This window comes from Paralichthys olivaceus, chromosome 2, assembly GCF_024713975.1.
Source record: "Paralichthys olivaceus isolate ysfri-2021 chromosome 2, ASM2471397v2, whole genome shotgun sequence".
In the NCBI taxonomy this organism is placed as follows: Eukaryota; Metazoa; Chordata; class Actinopteri; order Pleuronectiformes; family Paralichthyidae; genus Paralichthys; species Paralichthys olivaceus.
Window position 1 is genome coordinate 5,027,911 of NC_091094.1, and position 17,875 is coordinate 5,045,785.

At 42.4% G+C, this 17,875-nt stretch overlaps 1 protein-coding gene across 2 annotated transcripts in view; it reads left to right on the forward strand.

Annotated features, from left to right (window-relative positions):
• arhgef10la (Rho guanine nucleotide exchange factor (GEF) 10-like a) overlaps positions 1-17,875 on the forward strand; it is a 101,204-nt gene that overhangs the window by 59,391 nt on the left and 23,938 nt on the right. For both annotated transcript variants that reach the window (XM_069532244.1, XM_069532249.1), the window contains one exon: positions 2,344-2,465. In XM_069532244.1, coding sequence (XP_069388345.1) covers positions 2,344-2,465 — 122 coding nt within the window. The remainder of the gene's footprint in view (positions 1-2,343; positions 2,466-17,875) is intronic.

Below are 17,875 nucleotides of genomic sequence, written 5' to 3' on the forward strand. Positions count from 1 at the left end.
ATTTCATAGTCCTCTTTATACGCTGATTCCATATTCCAACATTTTATTTTTATAATTAACCAATTATATGTAAAAATAACCAGTTCCTTGCATCTGTAATATAACGATTTAATAATATAAAGATTTTGATTCTGATTTTGTCGGACTGGCTGCTGGCTTTTGTGACTGCAATGTGACACTAATGGTTAGATATTGGAAGCCACAGTAAGTCGCATGTCCTCGGCCCCTATACTTGTAATTACCATTATGCAGCTGACATGAATCCTTTTTTTACCCCCTAGTCTGTGTAAGGCTTATTTCTGGTAAATGCAACGTGATGTGAATCTTGTATGAATCACAGTTCACTGGGCACGAGACCCGGGGAAAACACACGAAATAGAATGTTTTCAGTGAGAACTTCATTGTCCCACAGTCGGTTAAACACCATCAAAATGAAGGAGGGATGGATTCAGGTACTATTTCACTTCAAGACGCAGGACTATAAGGAAAAGATGAGCCCGTTAACCTGAGTCAATGTAATAAATTTCAAGTTTTTAGTTATTTTCTGAAATTTATGACGAGCAGCAAATTTACGACTGAAAAATAAGTTGGAAAGTGATGGATTCCTCTGACACAGATGAGGAATGCAGCGTATTTACACCTCTTGATTATTATGGCTCCTGTGTTTAGAGGTGCAAATGATGCAAACACATTCATAAATGAGAAAATCTGACTGTGTGTGTGTGTTTGAGGCCGTGTATGTTTATGAGTGGGGTGTGTTTGTGTTGAGGTGAGTGGCCCTGCATGTCCAAATTTGATGCCGGTTTCAATTTAGGTCCGTGCTTATCATTTGTTCATTGTTATTCATCATCACGACTAGATGGCAGAAACTGAAGGTGAAGGCCATTTTGTGTCCTCTCATACCCATGTCCCGTTTCTTTCCATTCCTTCCATCTCACCAAGCTTCTGTTTCTTTTAAATCTGCACCCAGCCTCCCCGAACAGAACATTATTTTAGCGAATGTTATAATTAAGTGATGAAAGTTCACTCGGGTGTAAATGAAACCGCTGGACCCCCTGCCCCACCTGCACAAATCTGGCTGCCATTCAAGTCTTATATCCTGGCAGGGAATTGCAGAGGGACGGTCGGCCTACAGGCTAACACTATTTAAATTGTGCAATATCCAGCCATTTTATGAATTGTATATAAAGCACTGTCAGATTAAGTATCTCCTGAAATTTTTTTTTTCTCCTCTATTTTCTGATATAAAAAGAATGAAATTAATTTGTTTACAAATATTTTGAGGGTGCAATGGATGTGGTGCTCACAAGGTTAAAAAATAGATGTGAGAAAAATCAACAGCAAACAAACACCAAAAGCAAAGTCATTGAAAGTTTTGAAAAGAAGCAAAACCCTCATCCACTGCCATTCATTCCTGTCCTTGGTCATGGGCTTGTTTTTTTTTATTCAAATGCACTCAAGCTTTGAATGTGAGGAGACTTCACTCTGACGTCATGGGAGAGCGATGATACATATTTGTAGTTTCACTAATTCAGTAAGAGCTTTTGAAATTGTTAAGGTGCATTAATCTGTGCGGCCAAAACCGGATGAATGAGTCCATTCTTACAACCTTTGGTGACGTCAGTCAGTGCAAACTCTTAGATGCGAAGAGAGAGTCAATCAACATTGTTCCTATCAAACAAACTCCGAAATAAACCAATGCAAATCCGTCTCGTGTGACTGCGATGTCTGGGAGGCACGGTGCAGGCACAGTGTAGCTCATGCCATGGAAAACGTATGCGGGCAAATCTTTGCAAGCTGTTGAATTTCATGCACAATTTAGTTTCTGTAAATTGAAATTGATGATCACAAAATTACATAATGGGAGCGGTTTGGCAGATTTGCGCGGTGCCTTGTCAGGGGTGCACCTGTTGTAAAGCTCGGAGCTACGAGCGCTGAGATGTTGCAACAACCAGCCAGACCCATTATTATAACTCAAATCCAGCAGTTGTATTTTCCTGCTGGGACTGACTCTCACTGTTGATTAAGTGAAGGTTTAATCACTGCTGAGGCCCTGTGTTGGCAGTACCTGGCCTTGCTTCCTACATCTGGGAATAGGCCTCTAGCTGATTATATCATTCACATGCTAATAACACCATTCATATTACATAACGGAGGTAGCCAAATGCCCTTCTTCCTATTCTTGGTTTCTGATCTCTTGAAGGAGAGTTTGCAGCAGATGTGAGTGTGAGATTCATTCAGTCAGTACATGTCAATAAAACAAGCCGGTGAATGATAACGACATTAACATAGATCCACCTTTGTGAGAGGAAATGAAAAAGTATTTTTTCCTCTCTCTTTCAGGAGAAGAGAATTCACCAGGCTGGTTATACGGAGAAGACGAAGGGAAGACGATGGCCCCGCTCTGGTGTCCACTGCTTTCCTGTCACATGCCCGTCTTTGCTATGAAGTCACCAGAGAGAAAGGTAAATCCACTGTGACACTTTGTTAAAGAGCACAGGTTTAAAATATGTTCTATGCACATGTATAGGGGACGATGATTAAAAGTCCAGTTTGTAAGGGTGAGGTGTATTCAGCTGCAACATGCAACTTCACCACTAGGTGTCACTAAATTCTACACATTGAATCTTTAAGATAAATGTGTTTTTTTTTTTTTTTTTTATATGACTGATGCTTCTCACCTCCGGTCATGAATCTGTCGATCACCCGTCATTTAAATCAAATAGGAATGGAACACAGTGGGACCAATCAGTAAATCAAGGTATCACATCTAAGATCCCGTAAATTCTATAAAAGCTCATTAATCTTTATTAACATCTGGTCTCCTACAGGATAAATCTTAGTTACTACATGTAATGCTTTAAATAAGCAAAAATAAGTATGTAAGTATAAAAATAAACATGACATTTCTCACCATGGTTTATTTTTAATTAAATTATTAATTATTATTGGAGAAATCAAACTGGGTGCACAAATAATTAGAATTCCTCTTTCTTATAGTGGCTGATATTAAAGGAGAAACAATGTTTATTTGGATTCAAAGATGAACTGATTGGATTTTGGTGGTCGAAGGCCAAAGGTCAAAGTCACACTGGCCTGTGATATAGATCAGTAACACCCACAGGGAATTTCATTACATCTGGCACAAAGATTCACAGGGACACAAGGATGACCTGAGTATAGTTTGAAGGTCAAATGACATAGCACCACAAAGTGCATGTAAACTTTCTCTAAGTAATTACCCAAATAAAAATTATGAATTAATATAATATTCTTCTCTTTTAAACAAAGGTTTTAATTCACTGCATCTTTTTGAACTTGAACTTGGTTTCTACGTGTTCAATGTTTCTAAACTGGTAATGTTTGTGCTCAGGAAGCCAAGTGCCTCCCTTAGAGTCAGAGCAATTTAACTTTCACTGATGCTAACTCCTTCGCCCACAGCAATGTCGGAATCTTTATTTTCATAAAGATTTGTGTCGACAGTGATCATTTTGCCAATTACTTCCGACGTTTTCAATTAAATGCAATCAAAGTGCAGATGCCTTGCCCCAGCGGCTAAAAATACATTGTCTCAGTGATGAGCTCACTCAAAAGTACCCAGACTATTAGAATTACAAGGTGACACAAGAGCATCCCCTCAAGATGCCGGAGGAAGGATCTCGATCAATACAAGCTGTTAAGTTCTGGAAGCCTCCAATAGATCAAGTGGTCAGCAAAGGTGAGAGATAGACTAAAAGGGTTTATTCACAGGAAATGGTTTGAGATCAATTTGCGAGAGTTGAGAGATAATATTTCCAACCACATTTTATAACACCATAATGTGGTTACGGGTCTTTCTGAGCAAGGTGGGTGGAGGGGGGGGGGCATATTAGCAGGGTGTTATAAAGTGATCATGCAATTATCTTAATGGCTGTGGGACACCCAAGCATAAATCAATGCTCCAACATTAGATTAAGACCTATATGCCATCCCAGAGTCTGCCAGCCATGTGGTCGAGACGGGAAGGGTGAGGTGCAGCAGCAGTTGGAAGTGCGGAAAGTGAAGCTCCGACACGGCAGGGGGAATTTCCCAAAAGATATCGCCGATGTTCCAGAGTATTCTGCAAAAGTGTGTTACACCTGGCTGGAAGCGGAGCCAAGTCAATTAATATATTTTGAGGCAGTGGGAGTCTGTCGTCTCGAAGGATCCGCTCGTATTCTCCACCTCTCACACACAAACAAATGAGGCACCTGAGCACACGGATGAAGGGCACGGCGGCTCTTTCAGTCACAAATGTGGTTCAGCATGAAATTGTGTCACGTGACTTTGAGCGTGTATGTTGTTGCTGTTGTGGCTGTTAAAGTTCAAGCTGATGTGTGAGAGGGAAACATTCATTGAGGAGTGTTTTTATAGCCGTTTGAGCTCCAGAAAATATCTGGAAAATTGTCCCTGAACATTTTCTGGAGTTTGCCTTCCACATATGAAGAATGCAGCTGGAGATTGTGAGGGTCACACATGTTCAAGAGGAGCTGTGGTGAGGGGGGGGGGGGGCGTCAGGGTAGAGCAGCCGGAGTTATGTGTAGATTCAGACACCAGCTTTGGACCTCATCATGAAGTGCATTTGAATCTCGTCTTTCTAAGTCTACGTGTCTTTAGCATGTTTTTCTGATATATTTGTATTGTTATGCCTGATTCACATTTGCATCTGTCGTGTTTTAGAAACTTTATTAATACGCCAACTAGTTCTCTGTGAATTTTCCAGACGTTGCAGTATTCTCACATGTTCTCACTTGGATGAGGGGAGCTGACTGGAGAAGTTCAGGAAAATGTCCTGAGCAACTAATTTAGATTTAGATGTTTGCTTTCTTCTGGAACATTTCAGGAAAAGGTCCAGACTTCAGTACAGCAGCTTATGTATGTGCTTAGGTTGCATGTTTCTCTGTATTTATTTGTGTGCTAGTGATTACTTAAATGCATCACATGAATTGTTGTGTGATAGCAACTGGGGCCTAGGTATGAGAGAGCTGAGGAGGTAAGCAGTAGTATTTCTTTCCGTTTTTTGACTAAAGAGAAGGTAGCATTAAATGGAGTGACTTTAAGTCCTTCATGCAGAGCAGACTGTGATTAGGGGCTTAACTCGGCAGCAGCCCTTCTCCCTCTCTGCGTCTCCATCTTCGCCTCAGCCACCGCCTCTGGGACACACATGCCTCTCTGTGCCAAAGCTCCGCAGCATCTCTTTCTCCAGCTCTCGCAGCTTCTCTTGGCAGTCTGAGTTACAGTGAGTAGAAAGGATGAAGAAAAGGAGGTGAAAAAAGAACGAAATCCCAGATTAAAAGAGATGTGGCCGAAGGGGCCGAAGCCATTTCCTACAAGAAATAAAGTTCTAAAGCAGCGTAGCATGAACAACATGCTAAACCCACCGCTGGCCCGGTCCACTCAGGAGCTGAACTCGTTAGGTCCCGGAGATAAACCTTATCACAGGTCGGCTGAGAGAGAACAGACTGACTCCTCTCAATTTATCTCTTTCATTTTCTCCCTCCCTCTCTCTCTCTATCTCTCTCCCCCTCTCCTTCCCCTTCACCCACACACACACACACACACACAGAATCCTGGGCTATCGTGGTCAATAGACAAACCACATCCTGATGGTCGTTGTTTAAAGAGTCAGTGCACACCCTGATGAAGGATGAAACAGGGCAGGTTTGGCAGTCGGCCCGTAGGGACGGTGCGAGGTGCTGGAGTTAACAGATTAATAGTAGATACTTTAACAGATGAACCACATTTCCATACAGAAGAATCAGCTGTTAAATTGCACAGTTAATGACTGCATATAAAGATGGATGATGTGTCTCTACTTCCTTCAAATGTAGAAAGAATGAAGCCAAGATATCACAGATACTTGTGCTGCCATCTTGAGTCTGCCCAGTAGTGATTGTGGAGTGGAGTCATCCATCAAATAACAAATTAATACCAAGTGTACCAGAAGTTTTTTTACATGCACCTGAGTGATAACAACTACCTTACCTTAATTTGACCCACGCTCTGTTTGCTAACATTGAGGAGGCAAGGGCTATGACCTATACTGCAGCCAGCCACCAGGGGGCGATTGTGATATTTAGGCTTCACATTCAGGGAGCTGTCTTGTCATCCATAATTATATACCGTCCATGTACCATAGCATATTTATAGCATTGTTCGTAGGTTCACAAATAATTTGCTAATGTAGATAATTTTGCCAAAACGGTTTCACTAGTGTGTTTCATATAAATTGTACAAATTGTTGTTTTTTTTACCCTAGAATGGACCCTTTATATTTAAATACTTTATATTTACATCAGGAGCGGGTTGTCTCTAAGGAGGCTGCCATGTTTTTAACAGTCGTCTAAAGTGGACAAACTAAACACCTTTTTAGTTTTTATGACAACTGAAGCTGCCACAGGTTCTCTCTCATGTTTGGAAAGGGATTGTGAGGTGAGGGGTATTCAGTTGCATCAAACACCCTCACCATTAGATGTCACTAAATTCTACACACTGAACCTTTAAGCAACAAATAGAAATAATAGCTATGAGCCCTCAGCCGTCCATCTTGTATGACACTTCACTGTTCCCGAGGTAGTAGCTGAATTGAAAACATTTAAATTTGTTTACATCAAAAAAGTTTTTTGTTAGCATGGATTGTGATTTACGTTTTGATTTATATATGCTTTACTTTTTATATATTTAATTTTTATTATAAATTCAATGTTGCACTAAAATCTTAAATAAAGGTATTTGATTAGCATGGATTGCAGGGATTTTTGGTTGCAGTTATACAGTGAGTGATATCTGGACAACATCCATAGTGCCCCCTTCATCTCCCTCTGTGACTATGAGCCATACAGAGTTTTATCAGCCATTTATTTTCAAGTCTGTCCAGCAGGCGTTGTTCGCCTGAAGCCTGGAGACCAGTAATGGATGTATTTATGAAACGCAATAATGTGACAGCTCAGCACGCTGAATAAAGAACCGCCATCCGATGGCGTCACATAGTACATTGAGAACCAAATGGCTTGAATTACGTGCTTTTCTCAATGTAGGACACATTTATTTTCTGTGCACTGTGTTTCTCTACAACTGCTCATTCAGCAAAGCTCAGAAGACGATCGATGCCGAGTTCCTGCACCGATCTAACCATTCTGAAAGAGGTGCACGTGCATACTGTATGTGCAGGATTTTTACAGTGAGGGGCCTGGAATCCCTCGGCTGCATAATGACTCACAAACGCCTCATATCTCCTTCTTCTCCTTCCTCTGCAACTCTAAAAGGTTCTTAAGATCCAAGACTACAAAGACATTACAAATAGTAAAGGGACATGTTTCCAGACTACATTTATGAGGCATTAGGGCTAGGACAGGTTTGAGGATGGCTGCTATGCCAGAGCTCTTATAATACCTTGGGGGATTTCATCATGTATGCTTTGAAGTGCAGAATGACAAACTGGGAACGGGTTCGGGCTGCGTCGGGGTTAGCTTCCCTTCTCTTTCTCTGAGAGGATTAGCTTCTGTATCTCCGCTCGGAAAAACGGCAACGCTAGCTCACGTCTTACCCCTAATATACACCACTAGTTTACACAGATCGCACAGATCATCATAATTCCTTATTTACCTCATTTTTAATGTATTTTCTCTTTTGGAAAGTGTTGTAATTCAGTCCGGAAATCCATCAAACACGTTGTAGGTCATCTCTGTCTGTCATCCAGTACAATTACACTGTACTGGGTCACTGGGGTCTGTGCTTGTTTACTGGACTGGCTGGTGCTTTTGGGGCATGTTGTGCGTGTCCCTTTTACTCGCGTGGTCATCCATCTTCCCTGCTGATGGAGTGATAAGAGAGCAGAACTGTGTATTCACTTTGCCACATGAAAGTGAGTGCATGCACAGAAAATGAGCTGGTTGAGCAACATTCCTGGCAGCAGCGAACACACCATGTACACAGCTACTTTTTCTCTGGTGAGTGACTGATTTACAAACATAATGACTCCGAGCTCTCACAGCCAAGATGAGGGAAAGGGTTCAGTGTGAAGGCTGCCGGGATGCTATGTTATGAAATATGGATTAAAAGGGAGAAGGACAAAAAGGTGGCCTTCCCCTGATGCAACGCCTCTCCGCTGATTTATTTCCTCTCCCTCCTTTAGACTGTTTATGTTATCGTTTTTTTAAAAGGCAAGTCATCAAATTAACACCTTTCAGAATATACCCCACCCGTTTTTTTCTTCTTGAAGGTTGTTTGCTACCTTTCAGATGAGCAGATATCAGCCACATCTCTGATTTGTCAAGACAAGATGCCACAGCATGGATTAAAAGGTCGTCCCAGCCACATGTCCACCCAAGGTGCGGCGACTCCCTTTCTTGCTCTGCAGTAATATCCTTCTGGCAGACAGAAAAACACAAACAGCTGGATGCACGAAGGCTTGAGACTGTTTTGGAAGGAGCTCATCATTCTCCTCCCTGACCTGATCGTCATCAAGAGCAGTTTTATTTTCCCCCCAGGGATGCTTATTAGAAATTTAATCTACAGCATGCAGGCTTTTCTGTGACTATCAGGGCCAAATGAATCATGATGATGACCAACTGTACTGGTGTGCTCCGTTGCTCTATTTGGCTGCGTTCGCTTCATTATCGTTTCCACAAATGATGCTCAAATATGTTATCAGTGGCAACCCACCAGCATCTTAATTTAGGAGTCGGGGTAAAAATGTGTTGTGTACCTCCCTTCAATTTGGACCAGCAAAGTAATGCATGTCCATGAATGCAACACAAGTTCCAGCCTGGTGCTTGATTTGCTTTGTTTGCATCTTAGAGCACATTTTAATGCATTGGATGCTCAACAAATATCGTGTTTTTGGAATGTGGAGCAAAACCGAATGTGGCATCTACAGTAAATCCAAAATCAACAGCTGCTGTCTGTAATATTAAATGCATGGATACCAACAAATTTCCCATAGTCTGTAAAATTGTTCTGGTAGTTTTTTCTGCAAGCGACCATCTGCAGAAATGTGTTTATTGTCGAATTCAGTATACCATATCCCCCGGATCAGTTTTTATTTATTGAACTGTGTTTGTTGAAATGCTGTGAGAGTCTCACTCAGAGAGAAATAACTTGCCTCAAATTTAGTTGTAAATTTTGGAAGCACTTGAGAGCTTTATAAACATGCACCACAGTTCCCTCCAGAAAACAGACCCACTGCTGCTTGTCATCTGAGTTCCAAGCGGGCAGATGAGCTTGTGGCATGCAGAATACGAGGAAGGAGGAAGTGTCAATCGAATTTCTCTGTTTTTGAAGCTTGGACCAAAGCAGACCTGTCGCTGGATCTGATGCCGCTCGGCAGCTTCTTGCTGTCGTGGCTCAGTTCAGCAAAGCCCAACTCCAGACAAACCAAACTTGTCACTGTCACAAATACAGGGGGCAGTGACAGCACACAAGCTCTGACTGCTTAACGCTGCGGACCAAAGAGGACCTTGCTCAGAGGTCAGGGCAGAAGTCAAACTTTGGCATTCGCGCAGAACAACTCTGAGGGACTTGTGACGGTTTCCAACATTTCAGCTAATGTTTCAGAAGTGTTCGGAGGTCAGGCATTCCCTGTAGATCTGGATCTCTACTCTGCCAGGCGTAAGAGGCACCAGCAGTCAAGTTTATTGAATTTAAGTAATGGTTTGAAGGTACTTTTCAAGCCGGAAGCAGCGACTGCCAGCTGCACCGCCTCCCTTTTGTGATAAATTTTAAAGTTCAATCTCTGCAACAAAACAAAGATGCAAGAACCACAGAGGCAGTAAAGTAAATGTGGTGGGTGGGCACTGCTGGTGTGAATATTGACTACATAGGAGGTGGCTTTTGCGTTTTGTTTTTCATCATTTTTAAAAGCAGCTGGAGAAGAAAATTTAGGGTTCAGAGATTATCAGTCATATTTAATTTTTACGGATTTCTATTCTAATCTATTCTAAACAGAAGTTGTATTGTTCGAATTGCCCTAAAGAGTAACTAACAACTTGAGAGTGTAGAGGTACATTATGAATGGTTCTCATGCTTGCCAATAGTACAGCCTTTTATCTCTGCCTCGTATCTGCCAGGACAGGAACACTGGATTTGCTGCCAGCAAGTTGTTTCTGTGTGTGTGTACTAAAGGGACAATAAAGGTGCATTGAAATAAATAGCTCCAATATTCAGGGGGGAATAGTAATAAAGTGAAGTCGTCATTACATCCTGTCTACTTCAGGTTTTAATTAATTTAAGAAACAGCTGGAGCTGTGTTGTTGAAGAGGGTTTGGGAATTTTAATTTGGCAAGATCCAGGCGGCACGGTGGTGAAGTGGTGAGCACACCTCGAAGTAACAAGGCTCTGGGAGTTTTCATGTTCTCCATGTGTCTGCATGGGTTTTCTCAGGTACTCCCTGTTCCTCTCAGTTCAAAGATACTGCAGGTTGCAGTAATTGGTAACTCTATTAGCCAGTAAGTGTGAATGTGAGTGTGGATGGTTGTTGGCCCTGTGATGGACTGGTGGCATGTACGTACTCTTGCCCAATGCCAGCTGGGATTAGCTCCAGCCCCCCATGACCCTCAAAGGATGGATGGATGGGTGGATGGAGGACAGGACCAAGGTGGTTGATTTTGTAACCCAGAGTCTGGTTTTCACAGCAAGCTTGTACAAAAACACCCCAGTCTAGTTATTTTTTTGTGCCTCTTACACTGTACAATTATTCTTGTCTTCATTGCTCTGCCTGCCAATAGAGGGCACTGCAACGCCTGAATATGCATAAACAGGGTTGACACGCCCACCGTTTGACAGCGAGGTCATTTGCAAAGGGCCCGATGGGTTGCTGTGACAGTTAACATACTAATTACAGGGAATCATAGACACTCGAGCAATGCCTCAGACTAGAGTCCTTCTCTGGCCCTGGGTTTTCCGCTTACTCTGTACTTGTCAAGATAGCAAGCAGAAACAAATTATGCACCCAAAGGGGAAATTCCTGCAGATCTGCTAAATGCGGTAATTCGGTCGCATTCTTCCGCTGCGAGTATACATCCATGTGGAGAGGACGATAGGCAAAAACAGCATTAACTCAGAAAAAGGGAAGAAAGCTCCCTCTCTTCTTTGATTTCCTATTGTGCCAAACCAGTAGTTTCTGTTGCAGTGATACATCCTTTCTGTTTTTACTACCTACCACTCTGAATGCTGCTTCATTTTATTGTTCCTGGCCAGTGTTAAGAGATTTAAGGACAGGAACTCTCTACTCTACTCTCTACCTTTAAAGTAGGTGAACATGTAAACTTTCCATTCAGCTTGTGTGCAATATAAAAAGTGTGTCCTCTCAATTTAATTGCTGTATTTTGGAACTGATATCATCTTTGCCTTTTTCCAGATCGCTCATGAAAGACAAAATCTTTGATTGATCCATAAAAGACGGTTAAATCATGTCCAACGTTTAAAATATTGAAATACAGGCTTGAGACAATGGACCTGAAATATGGTATTTGAATAACCAGATTAGTATTTTTGAACAGTTATATTTGAGTTCCTCTCATGTTGTGCCAAACAGGCCAACACAGAATAAGGATCCAAGGATTGTAAGGGGCAGATTCAAATTCGGGAGGTACTCCTTGATGTGCAGAGTTTCCTTGGCAAGTAGCTTCAGCCACCACATGGCGAGGACTGAGCTGGCACCGGCGTTGCCTTTGTTCTGCATTTCCTGCCATCTGATATTAAGGATTATAGAAAGTCTTGTCTACTCGTGTGCCCAGGGTTTCATCTCAGACCCCATGTTGACAAACAGTTGTATTAGTTTCTGTCTTTGAGGTGGGCAGAGATTGCTCATCCGAAGCTTGTCGGTGCCGTGTACAGATGTCTGGCAACAGAAAAGGGAAGATGGAGGAAGTGATTGACTACACAGAGAAGTTTTGGCCCCTAGTCCTCTTTTGAACCCATTAATGCAGGGGTAGTACACTGCTTTCATCCAGAGTTGGAACTGCCATGGCCGCAGGAGTCGGCTGTGTGTGTGTGTGTGTGTGTGTGCGTGCGTGCATGTACGCGTGTCTCTCTCTCTCTTTCTCTCTCTCTCTCTCTCTCTCTCTGTGTGTGTGTGTCAAGAGAGGATACAGCGACACAGCGAATTTGCATCACATTTGTTGGGCGTGTAGCAGTCGCTCAGCTAGGAGCGGTGAAGGGCACGGGGGAGAAAATCTCAGTCGAGTCATGAATATGAGTTTGTGATGTCCTACCAATGTCAGACTGTGGCTCTCGGCAGAGATATGCAAAACCGCTCCAACTTCATTCCACTTGTTGCTGATATGATCTGTGGCATAGCCAGGGGAGGCTGAACCGTTACTGTACAGACAGTGGTTATTAAATTGAGGGAGATGTCCTGAGCCAGTTTTAATAAGCTGATAGCCGTGTGCTTTTTGCCACGAGTTCGAACCACCTCTAAAGGACCTGATACAGTCCGATCAGGAGTTAACAATCAGGCCGTCTATTCATCCGTCTTGTGCAGATGGTTTAATCTTATTGTCTGCAAATGACTTTGAATATTCCGAGCGTAATGCAGCGCCCGCCAGCACAGAAGGTGCTTGGCCCTTTGATCTGCGTCTGTAGATGCTGACGGAATTTAAATCGCAGGGTGACATCGAGCTCATGAAATCCTAACATGAGCAGCAAGTCTCAACTTTGATCCTGTTGTCCTTTTGTATTAGCTTCATCAGAGGGTGTGATGTATCGGGAAACAGATCAAGAGCAAACACTTTGCTTTCCCCAAACGTCTGCGTCACAAGAGCGGGTTCACAAACAATGTGTCAGTGTGTGAGGGCGTGGCATATGGAGCTGGTTTATTCAGGATTACCAACCCCAGCTTTAACAAATGTTGGTTACAGATAAACTTTGCCTTTGTTGAGAGCACATTACAACTGTTTTTTAAAATGTCAATACATTCAAATTATTAGTTTAACTCTCTTTAAATTAATATCATAAATATACATATAGGGCAACAGCAGTAAATGTGTTCATCGTGCACTTTATTACAGTTCATATTTACTTATTTGTACTTCCTTACCTCTTAAGATCAAATTCAGAAAGAAAATGTAATTGTCCAGATATGCATCTAGTATATGTCGCCATTTTTAGAGAATCCCATCTGAATGAAAACAGTTACTCAGCCAAACAAAGCACTTTTTAGTTTGTTACAGACGTAGAGAAATCTCCATAGCAGACCTACAGTACCTGCTGGACCTGGACATGGATAACAAACTCCTGCATCCTTTTAGATTTTATCATGAAGAAACGTCACTCACCAGAGCAGAATCAGTAATGCTAGCAGCTTGTTAAGCGCGTGTTACCTATAGCAGCGCTCTGGATGTGAGTAATTTCTGCCCGACCGACCATCCACTCAACATCCATCCTGCCTGTAGCCTGAGGCATAGGTGGCCTTAGTTATGTTTCACCCATTTCAATTGAAACAGACCCTGCCTTTCAAAGGGCCATTGATTGACAAGCAAGGATTTAATCATATACCAGCTTTTTTTTGTTGTTGCTTTTTTTAGAACATGCAGTCTTATTGGAGAAAAGCCATCACAGTACAGAGCAGCAGGCAATTTCTTTATTTTATAGTGAGGATTGAACTGCTTATCATTTCAGACGCACAATAAAATTTAACAGACCTCTTTAGAACTCTGGACACAGATTACGGAGTTCATTGTCTTGAGTAAATTTGAAACTAAGGAGCTGTCGGAGGTGCTCTGCTCTGCTCCCCCTCATCTGGCAGTAATATGTGGGGCTGCACACGAGGATCCCCTCACCTGACTGAAGCTGTGGGGTGCACAGGTCTTTGTAATGCTAACTCTACTGGATGTTGATCACTGGCTCTGTGCGGCTTTAACATTTCAGAAAAGGTTTTTTCTCTGTTTGTCTGTAGCTTTATTTTAGCTTGCCCGTTTTATATCACAACAATTTGTAGAGACAGATATCAACAGATATCTCTATCTTTAGCGACACCGCTTCAAAGTTGCAAAATGATCAGTTTCTCTGATTCTACGATTTGTGTTAATAATAAGAAAAAACATTTTGTTCCACTTCAAATTCACCAGACGCTGGATTTTGTCGTGATGTTGTGTGATTATGATTTTGAAGACAAACTTTTTTTTAAATGTTTTTTTAATTTATAAGTTTATTTCATTCGTTGACCAAACGATACAATTTAAATGCAAATTCATAAACTCAACTCTCGAATGAAAAGCTGCAGAAAGAAGCTGAAGAATCTTATATAATATGTCCCTCTTTCAAAAGACATTCATTGAAAAACCAGATAATTAAATACAATTAAATAATAAAAACAACATATTTTTATATAAAATCGTTTATCGTAGAAATAATGTAACTTAAACACAGTTGACAGTTTATTTTGCTCTGACAGACTGGATGGTTCATGGCTGCCGAGCTTTACCACAGTACATTTGGTACATTTGGACTGCGGTTGCTGCAGTTGTGCACTTGACAGTATTGCTTTTGTGGTTTATTTAGTTGGAGAGAATTGTTTATGTTTGTCTGTCAGCAATAATAAATAGTAGGTGCACAGAAAGGTGAGGCCTCTCTTCAGTTACTAATCGATGGGACTTTTTTTTGTCCGAGATGCTGAAATTGCCCACAATGCATCTAAAGTCCCAAAATATACCAGTATTGTTGAAAACTCATTTCGCTCCTTGCATTTTGTCGGCATGCTTTCTGTTTTTAACGTGCCCCCAGATGCTCGAGGCCACCGCGGGCCTCAGGCTGTGCAGCTGCAGTGGAGAGGGAGCACCAGCACCAGTCAATTACCAGTTAATAAACAGAGGAAGTTTTCTATTAGTGCTTGTTAGTGCGTGTAAAAGATTGTGGTATGTGGAATTGGGGGAAGTCACTGTGACTCTGGAATTAGAAAAACATAAAATACAGGCATATTTTCTGTGCCTGGTTCTAATATACAGCACCCAGTTCTCTGTACGCTAGCCGTTTGTAGAGATAATATTTGTTATTTGATTTTCATCCGGCTATACAGTCCAATATATTGTATTTGCAAACTCATTTTTTCCCTTTTGAGCAGTGCAGAAGTGTGTGCTCAGTAGTTTCACAGGATGCAGTATTTCAAAAGTGACTATAGAGCACACTCTCCAATAAAGAGAATCCATTACATAAGCATGGTGCAGGCCAAACAATGCAATGCTGGCGGCTGATAACAATATGGGCCCCTGATGAATGTGATGCCTTTTTGGATAGTGACTGTCACAATCTGATGTGTGGTAGACCCCCCCACACAGCTGGGAGCAGACTCCACTGAGCTAACAGAGGCAGAAAGTGCTGGAACGAAACAGGGCACCTGAGAAGGAGGTAAAACAACATTAATTGAATTTGGGGAAGTCATCCTCATTAAGGGGACATTGCTCTGACATCCAAGATTGTGAATCATTAAAACCCTGTCATATTAGACCAGTACTACTAACCAGCACCACCACCACTACATTTGTTGTCATACAGAGCGTGAAGCTGCTGCCATGTGTAACTAGGCAAACGTTCGCGGTAGATAAGTCACGATAAATGGACCCATTCTATCCTGTAGGAATGGGTGTAATTGCACATATCTTACATTCATCTTCCAGAAAAGCAATGGATGCTCCTCTGGTAGCCGTAACCACCTGGAGCTAGCATATGGGCAGGCGCCCTCTTGGGGTAATGGGTGGGGCGGCCTCTCTGTCGACCACTGGGTCATTGGTAACCAGCAGCTGGGAGGCCGCCCTCTCATCACATCAACAAATCTCGCTTTAATTAGCTCAGCCGCCCGTTTCCTCCCCACACTCCCCACAGTCCTCCATCAAACCTCCCTCATACGGCTTACAGGCTCACCTTCCCCTCTCATCCTGTCTCCACTCAGGGGAATAGCTTAGGCTCCTCAACATCGCACCTACAGCTCCACACACACACACACACACACACACACACACACACACACACACACACACACACACAGACTAGGATATAAACGAGACTGACAATTGACTTTCAGAAAGCTTGGATCTCATTGATTTTTAAACTGCTACCTTATTAACGCTGGGATGGCCACTGATACGGTCATCGTTGAAGACCTACATTTCCTTTGTGCCTGTTAATATGATTTGCACATTCACAGGTAGGAAATGATCTCACAGGCTTATTGTGCTCATCCAAGCTCCTTCCATTGGCGGTTACAAAGATGTTCAATAAGTAGACCAGGGGGTTTACTGTATTGATCACAGTCACCGTCACTGCACTTTAATGGGAACACAATCTATCCTCGGCTCAGTATCATAGAACACGTACAGCTCCGTGAGCCACTTACTCAGACAATTGTTGCTTCATGTAACAGTCCAAGAGTTTTATCCCAAATTGATAATATGGAAATGATGTCTCACGCTAATTATTGCCCGATTGTGTGGAATTTAAATAATCGTACGAGATGGAATGAAATGCTGTCTCACATTTTTAAGCATAATGGGGTGTCATTAGCAAATAGCTAATTACTTTTACACTGTTCCAAAATGAGATTTCCTCTTTACACCTGCAATCATTTCACAGGAGTGGGCGTCACATTTTTCAAATGGCGGATTTCTCATTAAGGAACAACTCTTTATTAAAACATCAGCTCTTTATCTGAATCATCCTTGTGCACATTCCTGCCTTTGAATACTCATTTAATAGACTCCGATAGAGAGGAGAGATCCCAGTTGTATTGCCGCGCTGACTCTGGTGGGTGCTAATAGAGGAAGCAATCTAGACCCGGGAAGATTGGCCTCCAATACTTCCCTGTCTCAGGTGACAGATAAAATCCAACCACCATTGAAGTACCTGCACAGTCCAGTATAGTGCGTCAGTCCCTCTGGTCCACAGCCACTCTTCCTTTCTTTACCACAGAGCCTCCATATGGACCCACATTATGGCTTCTGCTTAATTACCTATCAAAAAAAAACATTTTATTACACTTGATGGGGGACTGGCAGACGGGGAGAGGGAGGAAAAAAGACACAGACAGAGGGAAAAGAGGAGCAGGAGTAAAGCAGATTGAAAGATGGGAAAGAGAAATTGGAAAGTGGAACTGTGAGATTGATATAGGGGACGAGCCACGCATCTGAATTTGAATAGAGGCAGACACAGAGGAGGGAGTGAGGGAGAGAGAAGGAAAAGCCATGTTCTGCAGATGGGGGGGGGGGGGGGGGGGGGGGTCTGGCCAGCATCCTTTATTTTTGTTTAGTGTTTACAAACACACCCAATAGAGAGAAAAGGGGGAGGGTCCTGGTCAACAGAGGCTATAAATTACCGGTGATTGATGCTTGCCACCGCGGAGGACGACAGTTAAAGACGTGCGGCGCTCATCGCTGACCCTCCCTCCGCTCCCTCTGTCCCTTCTTCACCCACCAACTCCACATCTCACCCACTGCCAACCCCCCACCAACACAACAACACACAATTAGCTGTTCCGTCTGTCACATGGCCCACCCTCAGCGGCTACACACCAAAATAATAATCATTCCCGACCAGAAAGACTGCTGGTCAGACGAGCAGCTCTCACCACGGGGGTTTGATGTACTAACAGCCACAGGCTCTATACTGTAAATGTCAACCTCCAGCATTCCCGCGTGTGTCCAAGGAATATAGATTTCACATATATATTAAGATATAGATCATATGGATTTATTTATGTTTCCATCTGTATGTGTTAGTTTGTTAGGAGGATTCTGCAAGAACTGTTCAGCCACTTTCCATGAAATGTTATCAAGTGGGGGGATATGACCCAACAAAGAACCGATTACATTTCTGTGTGGCTCCGGAGCAGGGAGCTGAATCAAACATTTAACATTGTAATAAAAATAGT